A 25,231-nucleotide genomic window follows, 5' to 3' on the forward strand; every position below is an offset into this window, starting at 1 on the left:
CATGAACTTGATTTTGTACCACAACAGCAGATTTTTCATCATTTTCTGTCATGTTACAAACCCCTAGCAGCTGCAGCCATCAAACAGAACCTCACTCATTCTAAAAAACTCATTTTTTGTGCATTTCTAAAAGTCTGTCAAAAACTCCAAAGAGACTAAGCCTTGCCTTGCCAAAAACAACATTCATGCAACATTGTGGACCTATTGCAACCATATTTTTCCAACTGGAAGCTCCTCTCCCACTGCTGTTTTTAAAGAGGCATCAGCCATGGCAGCATTCGTGTTCCTCCATTTCAAGCATCAGTGAGCAAAGTACTTCAAGCATCCATCATTTCAAAGCTTAAGGTGCATCTGTCTCAGGCCAAAAACACCAAACAACATCTGTACCACGACTGTCCTTCAATTTTGGTAAGAACTCGAGTCACTCTTTTTTCTAAATCGTGCATTGCTTTGTGTAGAGCTCTTTGTGCTGGTCATTTTGGAACTTGAACCACTAAAAATGGTTGGCTATCTTGAAAGTTATGCTGAGTTGAAAGTTGATGCATGAATATGTTTTTACTTTGTTCTTCCTTGACAGCATGATTCATTGAAAATAGATGTTATATTGTGCATGAGTGTTGTTCAACAGTTCCAATGGTATGCGTGTCCATGTTTTCTGGGCGATTGTGTTCTTCATGATTTGAATGAGGATGAAGCTACAGTGCCAAAACCCTAGCTTGCCCAGAAATTTCGTATTTGGCTGTTGTTGTTCTACTTCTGCGCATGGCTTTACTGTTCCAGCCTTCATGAGCCAATCACAATATTTCCTTTCCCTGGCCAAAACGCGGCCGTTTGGTTAAGTGGCACAGCTATTTACAAGTTTGCCACCGGTCGTGGCACATGACCTATTAAATCCATGTTGTTTTTCATTTTATTCCATTTTTGATCACCAACTTACAAAAATCATAACTTGTTCATTTTTAATCCAAATTTCATGGGATTTTGTGCATCATGATCATCTGAATCTCTAGTGTTTTATCATGATTTTTCCAGATTTTTTTGATGAGAGGATTTTAACTGGTATGAGGGTTTGTGACATGTATGCATGTTTTGTACACTTTGCCAAAACATTTGTGAAATGGTGATACTTTATCCATTGGCTCCCAAATTTTTTGTGCTCAAACTAGACACACTCATGGTGATTTTGGTGTAGAGTTTGTGAATTTATCATTTGTGGTTTGTGAGTTATGATTTTTTGAATTAGGGTGTGACAATTTGTGTCACACCATTGATGTCCAACTTCATGATTTTCATTACCATGCTTCTTGACCTCCAATTGATCTGATTTTTTGCATGAACATACTCTTGTATGTCTAGTTTACATGTGAATTTTCTTGGAATTATTTGTGGCATTTCCTAATTGTTTGAGATTTTCTCCCCTGTCTAGTCAAATGTTGACTTTTTGTGACACATGTTCCCATTTCATTTGTGAAATTCTCATACTTTATTAGATGGACATGAAATTTTACATGAGATAACTAGACATCCTCATCTTTGCCATGGTTTTAGTCCCTTTCATTTATCATACACCATTTCTGATTTATGAATTTTTCAAGTTGATGCATGTTTGGTTGACTTCATTGAGCATGTTCAAAATTGCTTTGATTTTCTGATTTTCATTGACTGCCTTCCACTTGTCCAAATGGGATGAAATTTGACATGCTTACCATGCTATGTGTTAGGATTGATCATGATTTATTTGGTGATTTTTGGAAATGTTTGAGATTGCTTTTGAGTTAAGTCTTGCTGTTGACTTCTATGAGCTTCTAAATGCCATGTTTTGACCTAATTTGTTCATGAAATGATGATGATAATTGATATGAATGTGAAACCAATTGGGTTTGTTTCTTAAATGTTTGAACTTGATTTTGATTGGGCATTGCTTGCTGTTTTGACCTTTTCATTCATTTTTGACCCTAGGCTTGTCCTAGTGGTCCTGTTACTCACCTTTGAGCTCATGTTTTCAGGTTGACCAACAAATGACCAATGAGACCAATTCTTTTTGATTGAGCTTGCTTAAATATCATTGTCTAACTTGTTTGTTTTGTAGGTGGCTTGGCTCACATGCCTTAAGCTTTATGCCTTGCACATCCATTTGCTTCTGGTTAACTGTTGATGTCTGTTTCTTTTTGCTTTGCTTTGAAGTTGCATACTAACATCTGCTTGACTGTTTCAGGTGCTTTTAGTTGCTCAGTTCCTTGTGAACTTTTGCTTTGCTTTGCTTGTATAAGCAATTTGCATTGAGGTATACTTCTAATCTTCATGTAGTCTGGAAGACCTGGCCTGTTACTTGGCCAGGCAACTGTCTGAAGTCCTCCTTAAGAGGCAATGTTTGTGGATGTTTAATTTTGTCCTTGCATAGAGTCAAAGTCCTCCTAAGCGAAGAGGCAATTGGCAGAACCCAAGGGATAAGCAACCTATCCCCTGCTATTCAGTGTGTCTTTTGTTTTGCTCACACCACTGTGTTGATGCATTACAGATAAAAACCCAAGATCTTGTACAATTGTACAGTTGAGTCAGTTTTAAATGTGTAGAAGGGTTCCCACTTTCTGAACCCACACATTCTTGTCTTAAGCTCTCCCAGGCCAGGGATAAGAGCTGTGAAGTCTTATATTCACTCACCTTTCATCTGCTTCACCTTAGCCCCTCAATGGCAAGGTTAAGAGCACATTCACCCAGTTCCAGAGGTTTGTTTGTTGAGGTTGATATGACCCCTCGACTAAAACCCAACCCTTGTTTGAGCCACTTGCTTGTGTATAGTGTGTGCTATCTGTGCTTGTATGTTTGTTTGACTTGCTTCCTGTGCAAGTTAGGGTTAGTTTAGACTTGCTGCCTGTGCAAGTAGGGTTTTGCTTGGCTTGCTTCCTGTGCAAGTTAAGTGTGTGTGTGGCTTGCTTCCTGTGCAAGTCATGATTAGGATAGGCTGGCTCCCTGTGCCAGTTAGCTAGAAACCTTAACTTAGGGATGATTTTGCATGATAACATCTAGGCTCGAGTCGTAGTCTCCCTAGTTGTGTCTCCCTCTGTTATCTGGTTAGGCTAGTCCTTTATCCCTCCGTAGGGGAACTACGTCGCCCTGATCCTCATACCAGATGAGGTACGTAGGCAGGAGATGAGCAGATTTCTCCGGGCGCCTGTGTCTTTGTTTTGTCTTGTTGTGTGCTTGGAAGCTGATGTAAGTCCATCGAGTGGCATTTGGGTTCCAGTGTGGGTTTGTTGGTCCGGATGCTGATGTAAGTCCAGTGATTGGCGTTCAGGCTCCACGTTTGCCTCTTTGTGTGTGTTTTGGTTCGGATGCTGATGTAAGTCCAGTGATTGGCATTCAGGCTCCACGTTTGCCTTTGCCTTTGTTTGTTTGTGTGCGTGTCAGCCGAGCTACGAATGCTCTGATTCTTCTCTCGTCCGAGAAGATACGTATGCATAGGATGCGATATCCTAGCGAGCATGTGTCGTTTCCCCAGTCCGAACTACTTCGACTCTGATGTCTATGCCTGATAGACTAAGTAGGCCCAGGATACGATGTCCTGCCGAGTCAGCTTCAATTTTGTTTTCTTGTGTCTCTTTCAGCCAGTGTGTGTGTGTGAGCAGTGTTTTAGCAACCATTTTCCTTTCTATTGTGCGTGGATCCCGTCGAGTACGACGGATGCGTAGGGGTGCTAATACCTTCCCTTCGTATAACCGACTCCCGAACCCATCCTCTTTGGTCGCGAGACCATGTTCTTTTCCAGGTTTACTCTGAGCGTTTCCTTTCCCTCTTTTGGGATAAATAACGCACGGTGGCGGCTCTGTTGTTCTTGTTTTCCCGCCGGTTTTTCGCGTGGTGCGACATCAGTCAATGGTAAGAAGTATGGATTTGTCATTGTTAATGATTATAGCCATTGGACATGGGTGAAATTCTTAAGGCACAAGAATGAGTCACATTATGTGTTCACAAGTATGTGTTCAAAAGTGCAAAATGAATTTGACTATAAGATTATCAGAGTCAGAAGTGATCATGGTGGCGAATTTGAAAACAAAATTTTTGAAGAACTTTTTGACTCTAATGGAATATCCCATGATTTCTCCCGTCCTAGAACTCCACAATAAAATGGAGTTGTAGAAAGGAAGAATATGACTCTCCAAGAAATGGCCAGAACCATGATCAATGAGACTAATGTGGCTAAACACTTATGAGCAAAAGTTATGAATACATCATGTTACATTCAGAATAGAATCTCTATCAGACCTATTCTAGAGAAGACTCCTTATGAACCGTGCAAGGGAAGAAAACCCAACATTTCTTATTTTCATCCTTTTGGATGCTCTTGTTTTATTTTGAACACTAAAGAGAATATGAACAAGTTTGACTCTAGGACACAAAAGTGTATTATGTTGGAATACTCAGAATGTTCTAAAGGATATATAATATATAATACAGAAACACAAATTGTGGAAGAATAAATTCATGTCAGATTTAATGATACGCTTGACTCTGATAAGTCAAAGCTAGTTGAGAAATTTGCAAATCATACTTGCAGGTTCTGATGAAAAGACAAATGATTCTGAAGAAACTGAAAGAGGAACTTCAGAAGCACCTGAACACACAATCAATCAGAAAAGATAAAGAAATAGGCATAATGTTTCTGAATAACTAATTCTAGGAAACAAGGACGAACCTGTCAAAACAAGATCAACATTCAAAGTCTCTGAAGAAACTTTTGGGACTAGTATCTCTGATAGAGCCAAAATCCAGTGAAGAAGCTCTTCAAGATAAAGAATGGATTCTGTAAATGAAAGAAGAACTTGATCAGTTTTCCGAAAATGATGTTTGGGATCTTGTACCAAGACCAAAGGGAACCCATGTGATTGGAACTAAATGGGTCTACATAAATAAGCTAAATGAAAAGGGCGAAGTTGTCAAAAATAAAGCACGACTGGTGGCACAAGGTTATAGTCAACAAGAAGGGATTGACTACAATGAAACCTTTGCTCCAGTCGCGAGGTTAGAATCTATTTGTCTTCTAGTATCATTTGCTGTAAATTATTCTATTAAGTTATATCAAATGGACGTCAAGAGGCGTTTCTGAATGGTTACATTTCTGAAGAAGTGTATGTCCATCAACCTCCTGGATTTGAAAATTCAAAACTTCCAGAACATGTTTTCAAACTTAAGAAATCTCTTTACGGTCTAAAACAAGCTCCGAGAGCTTGGTATGAAAGACTTAGCTCATTTCTTCTGAAAAATGATTTTATCAGAGACAAATTGGACTTCACTCTCTTCTACAAAAACATCAGCAACGATCTTATGATTTGTCAGATTTATGTTGATGATATAATATTTGGTTTTGCTAACCCCTCTGTTTGCCAAGAATTTTCTGAGTTAATGCAGGCAGAATTTAAGATGAGCCTAATGCAAGAACTAAAGTTCTTTCTAGGCATTCAAATCAATCAAATTTCAGAAGCCACATATGTCTATCAAAGCAAATGAATAAAAAATCTTCTAAAGAAATTTGACATGTCAGAAAGCAAGCCAGCCAAGACTCCCATGCATCCTACTTGCATTCTGAAGAAGGAAGAGGCAAGTCAAAAGGTTTGTCAAAAACTCTATCATGGTATGATAAGTTCTCTCCTTTACCTGACTGTTCGCATCTAGATATATTATTCAACGTATGTCTATGTGCTAGATTTCAGTCAGATCCAAGGGAATCTCATTTAACTATTGTTAAGAGAATCCTTAGGTATCTGAAAGGAACACCTAACCTTGGCTTGATGTATAAGAACACATCAGAGTACAAGCTTTTTGGATACTGTGATGCAGATTACGCTGGAGATAGGTTAGAATGCAAAAGCACATCTGGGAACTGTCAGTTTCTAGGAGGAAACCTCATTTCATGGGCAAGCAAAAGATAATATACCATTGCACAATCAACTACAAAAGCAAAGTACATCTCAGCTTCACTGCGAAGCATTCAGATTCTCTGGATGAAGAATCAGCTTGAGGACTTTCAGATTTATGAGTAACATCCCTATCTCTTATGATAATATTGCTTCTATATGCTTAAGTAAGAACCCAATTTTACATTCCAGAGCGAAGCACGTAGAAATTAAACACCATTTTACCAGAGACTATGTTCAGAAAGGGATAATTATTTTAAAATTTATATATACAGACCATCAATGGGCTGATATCTTTACAAAACCTTTAGCTGAAGATAGATTTCTTTTCATTCTGAAAATTTTAAATATAGAAGATTGCCCATAATGAATCTGAACATGTGTTTCTCATCTCTGATGTTAAATTAGACTCTGAATCAAGTATATGATGCTTATCTAATTCTGAGTCTAACACTTCTACAAGTTACAAGATATCTTTATCAGAAACCTCCTTAGTCAGAAACCTTTTGGTATTCCTGACTTCAAAAACATCAACACGTGGTCCCTCAAACGTGTGGCTTTGGATCTTCTAGACACCTGTCTAGCTCATAACTCAAGGGATAAACTATTGAGATCCCCTTGAGCACTGTGCAAATATACTTCCACAATTGTCAAAACTCAGTTTCTAGCAAACAATTAATTTTTATGTTCACTCTTAGCTAACACTATCGTTTTTCATATTTTAAACGTGTGTATATATACTTCCACGATTTCCACATTCACACTTTTACTACTCACAAATTATACAAACCCATAAACTCAACTTCTCTCAAATCTCCCATGCAACCTATCTTCACCTCCTTCATAACAACATCATGAATCCTCAACAACAACATGTCTTTGAGTTCTCTCAACAGATGAATACCACTAAACAACAAGTTAAAGCTTCACAACAAGTTACAACCCCTACTACTTCTCCTTTAACAACCTCCTACCAAGAACCCTGTGTTCTTGATCGTCCTGCTCACATCAATCTTTCAACTCCATTTGAAAAGCTTGAAGTTCTTTATGAGTTGTTGGTAGATTTGGACAACCTCAAAGAAAATGGAATGGATTTAACCCAAGAACTGGAAAATAAAGGGCGACTTAATTACTTCAATCGAATTTATGGCCTCATCTACACAAACTTGGTCAAAGACTAATGGGGATTCGATGATTGCGACGATCACTACATTGTGTCTCATGTTCAGGGGATAAAGGTGGTGATCACTGAGAAATCAATAGCAGCACTCTTGAACACGGAAAAGGTTGGAGGAATAAGAATCTATAACATAAATCCTAGGGCTAAGTACATGTCCCAAGAAGTTATCCCTACCATCTTCTCTCAGAACCTAGAAGGAAAAACATCTAAGAATAAAGAGCTTCACCAAAATCTGAGAGTGTGGCTCAAGATCATTCCAGGAACCATTCATCACAGTCCTTCATCCAACTCTTATGACTACATCAACACAAATCAGAAGTGCATTCTATATTGTCTGCATAAAGGTGTGAAGATGAACCTTCCTTCTTTCCTCTTCAAGTATCTAAGGGATTCTATCAGAGACACAAGGAACAACATGAAGCCTAGGAATTACATCCCTCTGGGGAGATTAATTTCTGACATTCTGATAGAGAGTGGTTCGGTGGACCATATCATTTCCTTGAATTTGATGGAAGACGTCACTACAGACGTGGGGAAGCCTCTCAATGGGAGGAATCTGAAGAGCATGGGGTTGATTGACAAGGTCAGAGTCAAACCTACCAGACTTAGATCTTGGAAAGCTCTGAAGGATCATAGAGAAAGAGCATATGAGATGTATCTCTTCTCAACGATAGATCCTCCAGAAGTCATTGCTTGCTACCTGCAGGATCTGGAAGCCCAAGGAGTTGACATCTCTGGTTTCAGCATGGACTGACTCCCAGATCAACCACCCAATTTCCCGAAGAGAAAGATGGAACCATTTTATAATAATAATAATAATAATAAGAAGAAGAAGAGTCTCAAAACGGGAGAGTCTTCAGCGACTCAGAAGCAACCAATGCCTCTGAGCTCTTCAACATCAAGTAAGTCTTATATATGAGAAGCCCATATCACTTATGGTTCTAGGAAGATTTTCTCATTAATACCTCTAGCACCCTCCACACTCTCAACCTCTATTACTACTTCCTCCGCTTCAACTTCCATAAAAACTACTGCTCCCGGAGGAAAATCCAAATCTCAACAACAAACATCCTTACTTCCTTCCGCATCTGAACCAACACCTTATACAACCATCCTTTCTGAACCAAATCCATCTAAACCTATCACATATTCACCTCCATTACCTCAACTCAACCTCCACACGACATCCATTCCCATCTCTGAATCCCTTATGTTCAACTAACCTATATCACCACTCATTTCCTCTAACCCCAGTTCCACCCCTTATTATGACCTAACTTCAAACTCTAAACACTCTGGTTCAGATAACCCTGGCCCAACCTCCCCAAACCATGAAGAACTTCATGCCATAACCGACTCTGAAAAGATTCAGTTTGTACTAGAACCCTCTAAAACCATACATGAACCCTCTGTAACAATTCCAAAACCCTCTGAACCCTTTCCTAAAACCTCTGAACATGCTCTCACCATACCTACCATTGACGAGACACTTTCTAAGTTCTCCGAGAGTTCCGCTTCAAGACTCGAGAAGCTCTATGACGAATTCAGTGTCAGTGGCAATCCATCTGAAGTAAGGACTCACTGAAATGGGTTCATCAGGTGAATGACTTCTGAAGTCTTCAAGCTGAAAGGCCTATCTGAACAAGTCAGAAATGACTATATCAGAAGTGATGAAGATAATTTGGAGGCTCATATGGCTCAAAAGGCAGCTGAGAAGATAAAGAGATAAGTTATGGAGAAAGCAACTGCTGAAGCTGTAGCCAGGGAGAAAGCTGAAGCTGGAGCTGCTCAAAAAACTGTTGAAGATGCTGCGAAGACAACATAAGTTACACTGACTCAAGGAGAGTCATCAACAACTGACATTACTCTGTTAGTCATCAGGACTCTGAAAGAGTTGTAGAAAGAACAACGACTAGTCAAAGCCAGACTCAATAAGCAGGACCAAGTCAACTCCAGCATACAAAATCTGTTGACTGAGCTTCTTCAGAGGATCTCTCCTCCTCCAAACCCTTAGGCACTCTAGGATTTTTATGTTTTTTTCTAAGTGTTTTTGCCTTTGAGGCCTTATATTTTATTTCCCTCAGTATCTGTACAATTTTACTTATTAATGAAAATTTTATGTTTATTACTTTTTGAGTCTAACAAAAGGGGGGGGGGGGGGATAAAAAGAAGTCATTTTGATGAAATAAAGTATATAACTCTAAAAAATACACTGCTTACATTCTGACATAAAATCATTGCAGAGTCTAAGTCTGTTTACAGGATCTATCTGAACAAAGGAAAAATGAATCTTTATCTGAGAAACTAATAAATCAAGGCAAGCAACCAAAGAAGATCTAGTAAGAAATTCTCTACCTCGGAAATCCTTATTTGATACTAAAGTCTTTAAAAATTTCCTTAAGTATCAGGCTCGGGGGGAGATTGTTAATCTCAGAGAGAGTCATTCTCTATCTAAGTCTGATAATTTTTATCTCTGAAAGTACTTATTGTTTCATCAAAATTCTTAGTTTTGTCATCATCAAAAAGGGGGAGATTGTTAGAACAAGATTTTGATTCTGCAATATATCTCTAAGTTTTGATGACAACAAAGAATGAAATAATTTGTACCCTAATATTTTTCTTAAGTGTGCAGGATTCTAAGTCAAAATGACTCTGAGGAAACGAATATTTGACTTCCGCACCAGTTTAGAAAAGTTGACCCAACACAGAGAAATCAAATCTGACTCCAAACAAAATGCATCCGAAGAGTAATCACCTGAAGAATCTGACGCTGAAGTTCAACCTATAATATCAGAAGACTTTACAAGAGAATATCAGAAGACTTTACAAGAGAATATCTGAAGACTCTACAAGAGAATATCTGAAGACTGTAAGAAATACATGGACTCTAGCTCAAAGACTCTGATCATGCTTACTCTAATACACATTCAACACGTTATCTGATATCATCGGATCAGAAACTTACTCTGGAAGCATTCAGAGTGTTGTACAATTCCTTTTAAGGAAACAATGGATTATGTCCAAAACTGCTATGGAAAGGACAAGAAATTACTATCATTAACTCCAATAGCTGGCACAAAATCTCCATTAATTTCCCTCCAACGGGATCATCTCAAAGTGCTATATAAAGGCCTCCTCACAACTTGCTGACATATAACAACTTGATACAATGAAACAACTTTGCTACAACAACATTCTCATACTTCAAATATTCTCACCATCATTGTTGTAAGAAATAGTTTCCATACAAGAGTTGTTGCTCAAAATTGTGTGGTTATTGTTTCATTATTCTCTAAGTATGTTTATACTGCTTATCTAGAAGCATTAAGTCAAACACTTGTAATTCTTGAAATTGATTGTAATTCCTCAAGTGACTTGTTTAAGTCTGTAGAGTTGAGAGGGCTAAGAGATTGCTAAACTTGTAGACGTACTTTTTCTAATCTATTGAGATTATTAGATTAAGTCCTTATTGAAGGCGAAATAACCTTGGCCGGGTGGACTGAAGTAACTTTAAATTTCAAGCGAACCAGGATAAATTCTCTATGTTGTTAGCAATTATTCTATGTGTGTGTGTGTGTTGTTGCAAAAGTTTTTAATTACTGTGAAAAATTCACCCCCCCCCCCCACACACACACACACATTTCTTGTTTTTCTATACCTTCATTCACTGCCTTGCTCTTGACTATGCAACAGTCTTGACTTTCCTTCACAAATAAGCCTTCACCCGAGCTTCCTCCACCTTCCTCTTCACTTTGGTGACATTGTGCATGATGAAAAATAGTAGAAGAAATATAATCCAACATGATTATTTCCTCCCCGTATATGAGAGTGACCACCAATTGATAATAAGATCTTGGTAAAGAGTACAACAAAATAATGTTTGTATCCTCATCATCAACCTTCACACCAAGTCATTTCAAATCAGCGAAAGTGTTGTTGAAAGCGTTGACACGATTCTGTAAATCGCCTCCTTCCTGCATCTTCAGGCTATAGAGGTGCTGCTTTGTGAACAGTTTATTCATGAGCGTCTTGGTTCTATGACATAAAAAAGTATATAGAGAAACAAGAGTATCCCAAGAACATGTCCTTTACAGATAAGAACACACTGATAAAGGTCTCGGCCAAATTCTTCTTGAATGAGACGTACTCTGCAAAAGGAATTATGACTTGGTCTTGCTCAGATGCATGGATAGACACGAAGCATACATGATCATAAAAGAAATCCATGAAGAATCCTTTGGGACTTATCCCAGTGGGCACACGATGGCCAAAAGGATCTTGAGGGCAGGTTATTACTGGTTGATAATGGAAGTTGGCTGTTATCGTCATGTTCAAACATACCACAAATTCTAGATCTATGTAGACAAAGTACGTTTACCACTGACTCCCTTGAATATCCTGACGTCACCTTGGCCTTTCTCCATGTAGGGCATAAATGTGATTGGATGCATTGAACCCACTACTTCAAATGAACATCAATTTATCTTGGTAGCCATTAATTACTTTACCAAATGGGTGGAAGTTGTTTCTTATGCAAGTGTCACCAAACAAGTGGTTGCTTGCTTCATTAAGAAGGAAATCATCTACCATTATGGGATTCCTAACAAGATCATTAATAACAATGGATCAAATATTAATAACAAGATGATGAAAGAGTTATGCAAAAGTTTCAAGATTGAACACCATAACTCATCGCCATACCATCCGAAGATGAATGGCACTATTGAGGCATCAAACAAAAACATTAAGAAGATTATTCAGAAGATGGTGAAAATCTACAAGGACTGGAACGAGATGCTACCCTTTTATTTACATGGATACCGTACTTCAGTACGCACCTCAACTGGGGAAACTCCATTTTCTCTTGTATACGGCATGAACGTGTAACACCCTAAAATTTCCCCGCGTAAATTTAAAACATTTATCAGAGTAAACAAATCAACATGCAATTCAGGATGCTACACTATAATATACAATCAACCTGCTGAATCAAAAATACATGTAACACTTGACAGTTATAAAAATAGTAGTAATAACCACATGTCTGAATGTTAACTTTTATTAAATAGAAGCAGAACAACAATAACAAACAATTAACTCAACATATCTAACATCAATATAACATGTCATAATAAGAAATATTGAAACATAACGAAAGACACAACGTTCCAATTCCCCAGTGTTACACATCAGAGAAGATGCCGACACTAAAATAAAATGGAAGACTTCATCTTCCACTCACATCTGAGCTCCTACTGCGGATTATCCGCATGTTACCCATGTGGAGGCAACATTCAAACAAAAGGGGTGAGATATCATAATTATATAAAGGAAAACATGATAATAAGTAAGCATGTGAATATCACATGTACATCACCCATTCCACAACACAATTCCACATAATTCACACAATGATTGTTCACACATAATAGCAACATAACAACCATCCAACATAACAACGACATAATCAACCATCCACTCAATATCAAATGCAACCAATATACTATGCAATTAAACCCACAACTTAACTCAATGCATGTGGTACCAATACGTGAACACTCAGGTTCACCACTTTGATCCTCACCTCCTAGGATCAAAGTCATCAATTCGTTACCATCACCTCCAATAACGTCTCACTAATTCCATCACCTCCGAAATCAGCTACCAGCTCAATCCACAAAATGGAATTTGAGGCTCACTAACAAATGACCATTTGTCCAACAACATGAATGCATGCAACATATAATACATGTAACAACAATATTATGCATAATAAACCATCTTCATAGTCAATGTACACCGCAAATATTGGCCATCAAGTATCAAACACATGTTATACAACTCATCAACATCAACATACAACATAACAAGCAACAACAAGTGCATTTAAGGTTATGTCACACCACTATATAAACATTTCAATGCATATTAGCGCCATCACACGGAAAAATATTCATTTTCAGGTACTGAAACAAAATTTAAATGACAGTACACGCTCTCAGCTTTCTGACGCTTCGAACGATACTCGAATCGGACATTCAGAATAAATGTTATGAATTTTTAAATTTTTAAAGAAATTTCTTCCAATGTAACCGGTTACCCCAAAACCAGTAACCGGTTACACCACATCCAGTGGCGCAACCCACACTGTCACACACACGGTAATCGGTTACCTAAAAATTGGTAACTAGTTACACCCCTCATTCCAGCCCATGTGTGGCCTCATTTACACAGGGTAATCAGTTACTCAAAAACCAGTAACCAATTACACCCCTCAAAATTTGCCCAGAAACATATTTTTTAAGCAGTGTAACTAGTTACTCCAATTCTGCTAACTGATTACACTGTTGGAGAATCACTTTTCTGCAACTGTTTCAAAACGAAAGTCACCATAATTCATCCAAAAACCTCATTTTTCTCACAAACCGTTTATACGATATTTTAATCAGAAAATCACTTTCCAAAGTTCAAAACCCCAACTTATTTACACTGAAAACCTTCATAGCTCAGTTCCGATTCTGATCTGAAACAACATCAATTCACACAACATTAACAACCAACAATCCAATCAAATTTCATGATTCTATTAGTAACAATTCATCATTCACACAATTCAACAATTAACAATATCACCATGATCATGAACATAGAGAAGAAAAACACAAAACCTACATGACATAATCTACCCACCATCATCATGTTAACCCTTTGATAATCAAAACCTCACCCTTGCCTTAACCCTTCAACAATGGTGAATTTCCCCCTTAAGCCCTAACCTCTTCTTCTCCCTTTCTCAGCTTCTCCTCTTTTCTCTCAAAAGTTACATTCACTGAGTTTCTATCCCAAATCCTCTTTTCTATTCTTTTTATTATAATTCTTATTATTTTATTAACTTATTATATTATCACTATTTTCTTAATAATAATAATAATAATAATAATAATAATAATAATAATCCATTCTAATTAAATTAATTAAATTAATATTCCTCTAATATTAATTAATTAAATAAATAGTAATTACTATAATTAATTAGTTTTACTCACTACACCACCTTTTCTTCACTTTTGCTCACACACACCCCATTATCTTAATTTATAAGGCAAATACCATATACCAAGGGTACACAACTCATCAAAACACCAATCAACATAACACAACCACAACTATTGTATAATTAAATTACGGAAAATAATTTAAATAAAATTGGGGCATTACAATACGTAATATAGATTCCCTCCCTGGGGATTTTAACCGATACCAAACACGAAGAAACTGAATGGGTTCAAACGAGGCTTGATCAACTAATCTTTTCTCCACAAGTTGTGAGCACCATTATATCTTTTTCCCTTTCCATATACGAGACACAACTATAGCAGCCCATCAATCTCTATTCTCTATCTCAAATTCAAAATAACAAAGAAAAGGAATAAAAGAAAATGAGGCTTTATTCTTGTTGTTAAAAAAGAGAATATATTGGTCTTCTTCATAATTTCATCATTAATATCACCTCCATCACATTTTCTACTCATTTTTCTCTATATCAACTTCATATCATTCACTCATTGTTCATCATGTAACACATACTATAATGAAAACCAACTATACCACACTTCACTAACAATAACATCACCACATTTTCACTACATCACAACCAAAACTTCATACTACACATACTTCATCCTCTCCTCTCGCTCTTACCACAAAAAACCTTGCACCTATTTTCTTCTACACCTAATTGCATAACCTTTCTCTCTTCAGGGTGATACACATACACCTGCAACTACCGCCAACCGCCGCCCCTTCTTTTCCCTTTTCACTTTTAGTTCACCACCACACATCCAAAAAACAACCACTTGCAGTGTCATTCACACCACAAAAATTCACCCATATTACTTCTCTTTCACATAAAACATATCATCTCTTTTATACACACACTACCCCACTCTCTACTTTTGGTCTTTTTCAATCACAATAAAATCCACTACATGAACACCATACATAAACACAATCTTCTTCAATAACCTGCAACTATTCTCACACACTTATCAACCTTCATCTTCATACATCTCTCAACTTTCGTCAAGCGTGAGCTTGTCCAACCGAACATCATATTAATCACCCTTTCCTTTGCCCTCATTTTTGCTTGTCTGTAAACCACCATTATTCCCATCCCTGTTAAAACAGAACCACCAGCGGCCGCCCCTTAAACTCCCTCTGACCGGACCGAACAACCCAAACCAACTCAATGTGTTTCTTCATCACCAAACACAAACACGCTACTTCTAGTTCTTCCACACACCAAAACGCCACCATATAAAACATTGGATTCGTTCCACTCCTATAGCCACGATTAAAATCACCTAAACACTATAAATCCATGAATATCAGTTTCTTTCTTTAGATTTGAAGGAAACGAGAGGTACCGTGAGAAAAGAGACACATATATGTTCATACTTGTGGTGTTCCTTTTATTTATTTATATTTTTTCATTATTATTATTATTATTATTATTATTATTATTATTATTATTATTATTATTATTATCCTGGCACACGCCATAGTTCTAGGGTTGTTTTTTTAAAGAAAACTTGGGACCATGATTTGCTGCAGTCAGTAGCAAGCGCATTCACGCAGTCACGTGTCCTTGATCTTCTGATCAGAATTAGAGGATTGTGATTTAAAATAATATCTTTTGAATTATAAAATTAAAATTAAACTTATTTATTTTGGACCATGTGATTATGATCTTACAGTTTTTAATACATTGATTGCGTGAACGCGTCAAAGTTTTAACTGTAGAGGGTTCATTCTGTCAACTTTCCTCTCTCACATGTATCAGTTGTCCGCCTCATGTGTTATTTTCATGTTTATTTTTATTTTTATTTATTTATCATTATTAATATTTTAAATATTAATTAGGGTTTAATGGTGGTTTTTGAGCTCTAGATACTTTTGTTTTCACATCTCTCATATGCATGTATGCACCCTTGCTATTTTTATTTCTTTTTGATTGATTTAAATTAGTAATTATTCATTTGATTATTTAATTAGTTACAGTTTCATTGATTATTATTCTTATTGTTGTTTTTATTTTATTTTGAATATATATTTTGATCAATTGTTGTATTTTACTCGCTTTCTTATTCCTCGTTTACAAAATATACCCCCGTCCATTATTTATAATTTGTATTTATTCTCTCGCTTTTATTTCCATTGCTCTTAGTTAGTTAAGATGAACTAAATAAATAATCAACCAAAAATAAAATCAAATAAGAACAAACACTTGATCAACATAAATTTAGTTTTTAAAATCTCATCATTCTCAAATCATGTCTCATCCATACAAATCAAACATCGATCAACATCAAGTGAATTTTCCTAAATCAAAAGTAATATCAAATTCTTTTTCTTAAACAAACGCGAAAGAAGAGGATCGTTGCAGTCTAGCATTCCGATGGAACCCTCGAATGTCTGGTCACGAGACACACATTTTGGATTATTCATTTATTATTTCTTTCGCTTCTAAAATACTTAATATATTTGGATTAAAAAGGACCGTTGGAGTTTAGCATTCCAATGGAACCCTTGAGCAATCGATTCCAAGACATACGTCTTATTCTTATTGAGCGTCGTGGGATCCTCAAAACCTTTTAAAAAATGAAAGATATTTCGTCTTGAGATGATGCAAAACAATACTTTGTCCACATATGTGTGAGTTGAGATAAGTGGTGTTTTCCTGTGAATATTGATATGTAGAAATTCATTCAATGTGATGCAAACGTCTGTTCCTCACCTGTTTTGGGTAGCAAGCAATGGTTTTTCGTCGATTGAGATAAAATAGCTTTCGCTAAAATCGACAAACGACAAATATTTTATACTCAGAACTACGTAAGCATTGGGTTCTCCATCGCACCTGAAGATACATATGAGCAAGACCCATAATCTTGTCAGACACATTAATAACTTTTTTGTGACCCATTTTCTTTTCTTTTTAAAATTTTAATAACTCAAAGGAAACAATTAACGATAAGCTAACATTCAGTCACAAATTAAACTAAAAGGTTTCCGTTGAGTACAATGGACGTGAGTGGTGTTAATACATTCCCCATGCATAATCTACTCCCGAACCCAAATATGATTGCGATGACCATGTTCTTTTTCAAGGTTTTATTGATATTTTCCCATTCCTTCATTGAAATAAATAAACTTCGATGGAGACTCTGTTCGAACATATTTTTCTGCAAGCATGTGATGTGTTTCACGAATGATCATATTTTTTTGAGGTACGACAAAGTGAAATCAAAGCCTAACTCCTATTATATGACTAAACGTCTCAGGAGGTAGTATGACGACTTCAAATATTTCTTCTTTAAGCAAGAGACTTTTCGTGAACATGTTGCAACACAGAAGTACAAGTGCGGTTTTATCGTCTCCACAAAGACTGATTGTGTTTAAAGATCGTTCAATGGTTAATATGATTTTAAGAATTTTATTATCGGTTGTATTTTATTGACTTATTTCGACTTCATTGTGTACTATAAATTTATTACTTTATATATGTCATTTTCATTGTATCATTTGTATGGTTTAATTTATAAATAAATAAAAAGTAATATAACTATAACATATAGTCAAATTCTTCAGAGCATATCTAAATTAAAGTAAAATATTAATGTCTGGTGTGGTTCCAGAGATGTATCTCCAAATTATGTCTGATGTGAATACAGAGATACATCTCCGGATCAATTTATTTATAAAAAAATGAGTTTCGGTGAGAAATGCATGTGATGTACATTAAGTTGTTTCAGTGATACATTTCAGAAATAAATTTTGAAAAAAATATTTATTTAATTTTGACGTTTTCAACGAAGTGTTGGATACATTTGAAATATATTTCCAAAATCTAAAAAATAATTTTAAGTTTTCATAAGGTGATATTCTAGCTATTACATAGAGATTTTGAGATTAGCAATTCTCAAAATATTTTCCTAAGTTGAGAAGCATGCAAAATCAAGAATAATAAAACTAAAATGGTCTTGATCCATGGTTATTGGCCAACACTTTCTAAAAGTAGGGTCAAATATTTATAAAGTTAATAAGTTGAAAGGTCAACAAATTGAGTAATGTGTAGCCAACAGACACAACATTTCCACCCATTTCTGCTAGATTGATTAGTTAGTTTTATTTTCTTTCTCTTTCATCCCATTTTCTACGTTAAACAATCTTAATTCAACTTTTATTTGTGTTACATTAATTCATTAGAATGGTCAATGTGAAAATGAGAATTAAACCCCTATAATTATTACCAAGTCTAATTACAAATTAGTGTACCAAAATAAAAGGAACAAAGATCCCGTGAACTGTCTAGGAACAGTTGAAAAAATGACAAAAGTGGGATTACAAAGTCAAAATTTTGAAGCCACCCCCTTATTCTTTTCAAATCAATAGTACCCATTCAAATTCAATTTTTCAAATTTATGTTCTATTTTTTTTCCTTCTTTTTTGGTACAACTAATTTTTTGTTTCTATTATCATTTAAAATTGTTTTACATCTAACTAAAAACTAACTTTCATTAATAAACAAAATTTAAATTTAAACTTACTTTTATTGGTCCATATATACATTTATTGTTTAATTGTTAGAGTCTAAAATTTGGGTAGACTAATTTTAATCAAAGATAAATTTTTTGTTTTTTAAATAAATATAAAATAATTGACATAAAATCCCCTATTTCACATATTATAACGTCAAAATATTTTAGAATGATTGTTACTTTCAATTTTATATTTTTCTTCAATTATATCAATTAATATTATATATCAGACACATCAATATTTTATTTTATAGTAAATAATAAAAAAAATGTATATGTATCATATACATTTTATATTCAAACTCATAATATTTGATTAAACATAAAAAACAATTTGCATGCATTTGATTTTATTTTAGAATTTTAATAAATTTGAAGATTTTTTTAGATGCTCTTGGATAACATAAAAAATATTTAATACAATTAAGATTCTATTTTTTCTTTATAGTTTTTTTATTTATAATTTTACAAATAAACACTTTATTATAGAAAAAGACTAAACCACTATTACAAAAAATTGACAAGTAAATTACTATAAATTCAAAATTTGAAAATTACTAATAAAACAAAAAAGTAATATTTTTTTCTTAAAAAGTTGTAATTAAAAATGAAATGAGAATGTAACTACTAATTTGTACTCTATCCATTCATTCTTTGACTATTGACTCCAATGCCATCACCTTCTTCCTTCTAAGGTTCATACAAGTCCAAGTCTTTAGTCCAACCTTGAGGTTCAACTTCAACCTTATTCTTCTTATTCCTTCACAATCTTTCTCTTTATCTACTACCAAATTTCTCTAACCCAATTCACAATGCAAACTCAAATTTTCACTTTCTTTCCACGTTGAAATTTCACACCATTCTCTCAATTTCCCTTCAAAATTAGAAACTTTACACTCATTTTGCATCTGGTTTTTTTTCATTCTTGTTTAAATTCAATTGGGGTGTGCTTAAATTTGCACATAAACCGTAAAGTTTCTACCTTTATTCAAATTTTCAGAGGTAACAAACATGGGTGCAACAGCAACACCAGGGTCAAGTGACAGATTGACTGATTCTGATCCAATTGAACTTACAGGAAAAATCATGGTGGTGGCTATAATTTTCCTGTTTGTAGTTGTTATGTTTGTTCTAATGCTTCATTTATATGCTAAGTGGTTCTGGTGGCGTTTTGAGGAGAGAGCATCTCCTCAACCAAGAAACCGCCGTCGCAGACGGCGGTTTCAATTTGCTCCTGGTCAAGATCCTGTCATCTATGGAAGTGGAACTCATCAAATTGGACTTGAAGTTTCAATTCTTAAGTCTTTGCCTGTTTTGGTTTACAAACCTGAAGAATTCAAAGATGATTTGGAATGTGCTGTTTGTCTTTGTGATGTTGTTGAAGGAGAAAAAGCAAGACTTTTACCAAAATGCAATCATGGGTTTCATTTAGAATGTATTGATATGTGGTTTGAATCTCATTCCACTTGTCCTCTTTGTAGGAATATAGTTTCTAATGAATCCTCTAAACCTATTAGTACTTCAAATGCTCAAGAGATCAATGTGTTAGTTTCATCAGAAAGTGAAAATTTGAGTCCTATGAATGGTTTAGAGTCTTCAAATTTTCCAACAAATGTTTTGGTTTTTGGTAATTACCAAACCCAAACCCAAAGACAAGTTAGTTCTATTGGTGTTTCTTTGGAAGAAGGAAGTTTTCATCAACAACAAGAACAACAACCTTGTTTAACATCATCATCATCATCTTCTTTAGCTAGTGATAATACAATGTTGGTGATTGATATACCATTACCAAGTGAATTTGGTTCTTTCTCTTTGTCATCTTCTGATATTAGGTGTGTTGAAGTTGAAGTTGAAGATGAGATGAAATCACCAATGTCAACAAGATTGAGGTCATTTAAGAGGCTTTTAAGTAGGGACAAGAAGTTAAGTCCTTGCGGTCCAAGTTCTATGGATGTTGAACAAGGCCAGAGCTAGCAGGGACCTCTAAAACAGTTATATTTCGGCTGCAATTGCGGTTGAGAGAGTAAATTGAGAGTTATGCTACTTCCCTTTCAATCCTTGTGCACATAATGGCTAAGGATGGATGCTACATTAAGTGAATCATTCAAAGTGTTTATATTGTATAAATTTATGACAGATAGTTTATTTGAATATAATCGTTAATTCAATTCAGTTAGTAGCTGCATGAATATCTAACTGCAACGTTTAGAACGGTAGATCTCATGGTTTTAAATCTGCTACAATCTATTAATGGTGAAAGTTGTGAAATTCGAATCATTCGACCACTTGAAAAAAAACATGGATTACAAAAGAAATGAATAAATTAGTGGTTATTTAAGCATCAAGAGGGTTGATAAACTAATGGTTAAGGTAGAAGATCTCTCTCTTTTGTTTAGATTCCCTTTTCACAACTCTAAAAATCCGACAAAAAAGTTTTCTTAAATAATTACTACTTATATTCTTGTTATTTCGGTTGCCTAGACAATGGCAGGCACATGTGTATTTTTTTCTTAATCATGTTGTCTTTTTGACAATCCATTGACTAATGCTACCCAATGCCTTTTTAGCTTTTTTTCCCCTCCTAACCTTGACCCTTTAGGTGATTGATTCTTCATTGCTTCTAGGTTAGGGAATTCTCCTTTGCCTCTAGGTTAGGGAACCCACTATGGATTGTATGCTAAAAATTCAAGACTAGAATGTCAAACTAAATATATTCATTCATCGAATCAAATCAAAGACTATCGAACTTAAAAGAAAGATGTTTCTGTTACATTAATCAACAACTGTCGGAATGTGTCAGACATGAATACATAATCATCAATAATAATTTTAAAAAATTAAAATAATCAAATGTAACAATTTTGATATCATATTAGTGTCAGATACTCACACCGACACATATCAACCACCGAAAACACTTACATAACTAATGACGTAAAGAGTCAAGTAACCTTATAAACGGGACCATAATTTTGAACCGGACGAATACTATTTTGTTGATCTAGAGTCATATAAGGTATCTCATTCTCTTCTCTTTTTGTAGATTTAAACAAACTTGTCAAAGGTCCAGAAAATGGACGCTTGTGTTTTCCTTCATAACCTCTGTAAGAGTTATGCATTATAGGACCAGAAACATGACCCTGCCTTTTCTCAGAAACCTTTGATTTCAAATTGCCATTAGATGCTTCTTTAACCTTGTTCTTATCAAATTTCCACCATGAAATCAATGAACTCTTCCATGATTTCTTTCTCTTCCCATCTTTCTCTGATCCTCTTTTCTTAGATTCTTCTTCAGGATACACTGATGAACTCTTCTGCTTTGTTTCTTGTCCATGTTCCTTAGCTTCCTCCAAAAACTAACGAAAAACCAAAACAAAACAAAAAAAAAACACATGTTAATGAATAACAATGTTGAAAAACAAAAAACAACAATTGAAAAACAAAAAAACATTACCTGAGAAAAATCCTGTTGTAGATCAAATCCATAATCATCAAAATGGTTTGGTTGAGGTGAAGATTTGTTCATCATTATTACCAACAACAACAAAAAAAACACAAACTGAAGCAGAATAGAAAAACTCCAACAACTAATGAAAAGATATGAATGTCACATGGTGTGAAATATGACAGAAACTATAAATGGTATTGCAATTTTAAGCTTTTCATTCACTTTGTCCTATCAAGAATCAAATTGCTTAAATAAGGTGATGAATTAATGCATTAATGAATTTGTCTTATATAACAACAAAATACATTAAAAATATAGATTCTCTATCACACCTAATTAATTACTAGAATAATAATAATGACAATGAATAATATGAATGAAAATAAAATTAAGGTACATTTGATAATATTAAGGTAATTCTTACATGTGACCTATGATGATAGACTAAAATCTATCAAGTTCCAAGATTTTTTTTTTGTTGGGAATTTAAGGTTTTTGTTAATTAATTGAACTAATAAAAAATTTATTTCTTTGTTTTTACGAGAAAAAATGAAGGTCGGTTGGTGAAATATAATAAAATGAATAAAGTGCAGAAATGATTTTGATGTGGTCCTATATAGAATGAAGTTACTATTATCTTTGAAGGTAAAGTTATGGAAGCAATTGGAGTTAGTTTTTGAAACATAATTAAGCATTATGTTGTTACAATCTGTTTTACTTTACTTTGCTTTTTTATTTTAATCGCAAAAGAAATTCTTTATTCAATTTTTTTATTTATTTATTCATGTTCTTTTATATGATATGAATCAGATCTGTAAAAAAATATATGATACGAATCACACCAAAAATATCTAATGTTATTCTCCAAAAAGGTAAATAATTCAAACCAGAATGCGACAGGATAATAAGTGAGCGGAGGAAAAATATATATAGAAAAAATATATACTTCTCTCATCTTTCACTTTTTTGTTAACATTACACGTGTCAATTTAGATGTCTAACACTGAAAAATATTTTTATTTATTGAGTTGTTATTTGTGAGTAATATATTTTATGAGTAAGATATCATATATTTATCCAAAATTTTAAGATGGTGCATGAGTTCTTTCAATTATAAATGCGCAAGTCTCAACTTTTTAAATAATGTGAAACTTTTTTCTACTTTGTTTCTTAAAATTCTTAACTCACACTTGTTTTTTCTCAACACTCCCCCTTAAATGTGAGTTTATCCACAATGTTCATTCACAAACGGAAGCTCTTTTATCCATATACACTTGTACTGCTATTGACACTATTTATCTGAACAACTTCTATCCACCACATGTGGGGGGTACTTTCAATACAAGGAAGTCAGTTTCCTCACTCGAACCAAAGACTTTTGATATCACTGTTAGGATCATCAATTCGGAGATCAATGAAGAAACATTTGTATTCATTGATTTTTTTTCTCTCTTTTTGAGCAACACACCTTATGAATGACACATCATATATTTACTCAGATTCAGTAGGATAAATATTATAGTTATTTATAATATTTTTAGAATTTTATATTATTTAAAATTTTAAATTGTTGAATGTATAGATATGTAAAGACAACCTTATCAATAAACTAATATTTTGAGATAAGATGTAATCTTATTTCCAGATTTCAACTTATATCTAAAAAAAATATTTTAAAATTTGAGTTTTGAGATTTTTCAATATTTCATGTCCACATCTAACTTTTTTGTTAAAAAAGTCAAAATAAAATATATTTTAATGATCAAAACGAGTCAATCTGGTATAAGATGTACCAAAAATGATAAGAAGGAATCCAAAATTACAATCCAAAAATCTAAAATAAAAAAATAGTAAATAGCGATCTAATAGTTGATAAACAAGTTAAAAAATTTAACCTCCATAACTGGTATTCATAATCGAAAGTAACATATTTCGACTTTAACCACCAAAATGATTACAACTTTGCCATTTCAGATAACGCCTGTGTCATACTCCCAAATTTGGTTGTTAATTTTTATGATAAATTGATTCATGTATGACATTCATTTCACATTTGCATTCATTCATTAGCATACATTCTCATATAAATTATAAATTTTAATTTATTTATTATGTGATACAGATATAAAAAATAATAATGATTTTGGTTATCTGTATGATATAAATAAATTTTATATATATAAATAAAATAGTTTTAATTTAATGATAAATAAAAATAGATTTGAATTTTAATTATATAATTAAAATTTTAAATTAATTTTATTTGTTAAAGCTCATTAAATTATAATAACTATTTTTTATAATTTAGTGACTCATGTTCCATTTATTCATTATTTATAAATAGTATTTATTTAGTAATTCACGTTTTTTACTTAATAAAATTTATTTATAAGAGTAACATTTTTTTAAAAGCCCATAAATTATAAAATAATTTTGGTTGATATAAGTAAGAATAATTTTGATTTTTTTTAAATGATGAAAGTAAAAATAGAAATAGGTTTAAATTTTAATTCAATTATGTAACTAAAATTTAAATTAATTTTTATTGGTTAAAAGTCATTTAAATTATTCATTATTTATAATAATATTTGTATAAATATTTATTTATAATAATAGATATTTAAGACCAAATCCAAACCAAAAATATATAAATAATCATAGTATTATTTATCATATGATGATTTTGTTTTATAAAAATAATTTTGGCTCTAATTTAATAACAAAAATTTAAATTTAAATTGTGCAGAATGTTAGAGCTAACTCTCCTAAATTATATGGTGAGATCCTAAAGTATAGGAAGGGATCCAAATATTTAGCAAGGTTAAACCCTAATCCACACCATTATAAATACTTCATATGGCTGCAGCGAGAGGAAAAAAACGGAAAAGAGGAGAGATACAGCAGAAGAAGATACACAAGGCAAGGCAGAAGCAAGAAGGTTCACGGGCAGGGAAAAGAGAAGCAACCATAAAGCACTCATAGCCTGAATAAGAACAACACACATACATTATAAATACTTCATATGGCTGCAGCGAGAGGAAAAAAACGGAAAAGAGGAGAGATACAGCAGAAGAAGATACACAAGGCAAGGCAG

At 34.0% G+C, this 25,231-nt stretch overlaps 2 protein-coding genes across 2 annotated transcripts; one reads left to right on the forward strand and one right to left on the reverse strand.

The window, feature by feature from the left end:
• Positions 1-19,351: 19,351 nt before the first annotated feature.
• Positions 19,352-21,135, forward strand: LOC127076191 (RING-H2 finger protein ATL3). Its single transcript, XM_051017774.1, has one exon. It carries the CDS (start codon positions 19,701-19,703, stop codon positions 20,661-20,663), a length of 963 nt encoding a protein of 320 aa, XP_050873731.1. The 5' UTR covers positions 19,352-19,700; the 3' UTR covers positions 20,664-21,135.
• A 301-nt stretch (positions 21,136-21,436) lies between these two features.
• Positions 21,437-22,439, reverse strand: LOC127076192 (uncharacterized). Its single transcript, XM_051017775.1, has 2 exons — positions 22,144-22,439; positions 21,437-22,045 (listed from the first exon to the last, which is right to left on the reverse strand). Exons 1-2 carry the CDS (start codon positions 22,216-22,218, stop codon positions 21,632-21,634), a joined length of 489 nt encoding a protein of 162 aa, XP_050873732.1. The 5' UTR covers positions 22,219-22,439; the 3' UTR covers positions 21,437-21,631.
• Positions 22,440-25,231: the final 2,792 nt, after the last annotated feature.

This window comes from Lathyrus oleraceus, chromosome 4, assembly GCF_024323335.1.
Source record: "Lathyrus oleraceus cultivar Zhongwan6 chromosome 4, CAAS_Psat_ZW6_1.0, whole genome shotgun sequence".
In the NCBI taxonomy this organism is placed as follows: Eukaryota; Viridiplantae; Streptophyta; class Magnoliopsida; order Fabales; family Fabaceae; genus Lathyrus; species Lathyrus oleraceus.